The sequence below is a fragment of the Tarenaya hassleriana genome, unplaced genomic scaffold (assembly GCF_000463585.1).
Source record: "Tarenaya hassleriana unplaced genomic scaffold, ASM46358v1 Cleome20, whole genome shotgun sequence".
NCBI classification, from domain to species: domain Eukaryota; kingdom Viridiplantae; phylum Streptophyta; class Magnoliopsida; order Brassicales; family Cleomaceae; genus Tarenaya; species Tarenaya hassleriana.
In genome coordinates this window covers 321,470-322,708 of record NW_010965373.1, presented here as the reverse complement: position 1 = coordinate 322,708, position 1,239 = coordinate 321,470, and the positions used below count along the sequence as shown (strand labels likewise).

The window sequence follows — 1,239 nt, the reverse complement described above, 5'->3', positions numbered from 1 at the left end:
CGGTGGTTTCCGCTTGTGGGCATGTTCTTAGCTGCTGCAGCAAGCAAGTTCATGGGAATGGGTATGGGGGCAAACCAAGCTCCGACAAGAAGCATTTTCAAAGATAGAAGGTTTTTGTTCACTTCAGCTTGCTCAAAGACAGCCAAGCAGAAAGTTAAGAGCTTTGCCATGAACGGGTTGGCTTTGCAGTATTGTTCGTCATGTATATTGAAAAACGGTGAAGGTGAACGTTCTTCAATTTGAACTTTGTTCACAGCTTCAAAGAGCGCAGATGGCGGGATTGCCAATTCGGAGAGCAATGATCCTGTCAGGCAAAGGCCATAACTCACACGTCCAAGTTTCTCATCAAACTTCTTGAGGATCTCTACCTCCTCAGTTGGGTAATCTTTCTTTCTTCTTCCTCTCAACAAAAGCATTGCATCAACCAGAGGCAATGGAGGGAGTTGGATCATATCAAAGTTCATGACTTTGGGAAGTCTAGTCGTGATCAAGACATGTGTGCCTCCAGTGTTCCTAGGAATCAGATCATGTAGATCTTTTCCTTCCCACCAATCTTTCTCTATCTCGAGGTTATCAATGATCAACAAGTACGGCATATCACGGAACAACTCCCGCCTTATCCTCTTGAAAGCCTCGAACTCTTGTTCATCAAAATTTCGAAGCTTGCCTCTCTTCTTTTCAGCATCAGCGCTCACATCCAGCCCCAAATTGAGTGATAGATTCAACAGGTTCTGCCTGAAGTGCCGAGCTTCCCCACCGACCCATAAAACCATCTTGTACCTCCAGGAATACCGGTAAGCGAATTCAACAGCTAATTCCGTCTTTCCGATCCCAGGAACTCCATTTAAGCAGATGACACTTGATCTAACCGCTCCCTTGCAATTGTTGTTTCTGTATTTCTTACTCTTCAACAGTCTTTTCAGTGAGTTTCTTCCCACGGTGTTAGAGTTTGGATCGCTCCAGGCCTCACTTGTTGGTTCTGAACATTTCCCGAGCTCCAAGCTGATATACTTCCCAGCCCTGGTGGAAACATCATCGCTTTCTTCATCTTCAAGTCCTTCAGATTGCCCGCTTGTTTCTCCTTTATTGCTCGTTGTTGTAGAGTCAAGGTACTCCCCGTTTCCAAAGAAAGCCATCTCAATTTCCATGATTTCCTTCTCTCTGCCAAGAAAACATCTATTTCTAGGGAAGGGAAGACCGTCAAATCCTTCGACGGCCTGTTTCTCAGCCACACTCTTT

General features: G+C 45.3%; 1 protein-coding gene across 1 annotated transcript in view; it reads right to left on the bottom strand.

The window, feature by feature from the left end:
• Positions 1-1,239, bottom strand: part of LOC104813467 — a 3,216-nt gene that overhangs the window by 881 nt on the left and 1,096 nt on the right. The window contains 2 exon segments of the mRNA XM_010541058.1: positions 1-2; positions 5-1,239. The exon segment at positions 1-2 is cut by the window's left edge and continues 881 nt beyond it; the exon segment at positions 5-1,239 is cut by the window's right edge and continues 3 nt beyond it. Coding sequence (XP_010539360.1) covers positions 1-2; positions 5-1,239 — 1,237 coding nt within the window.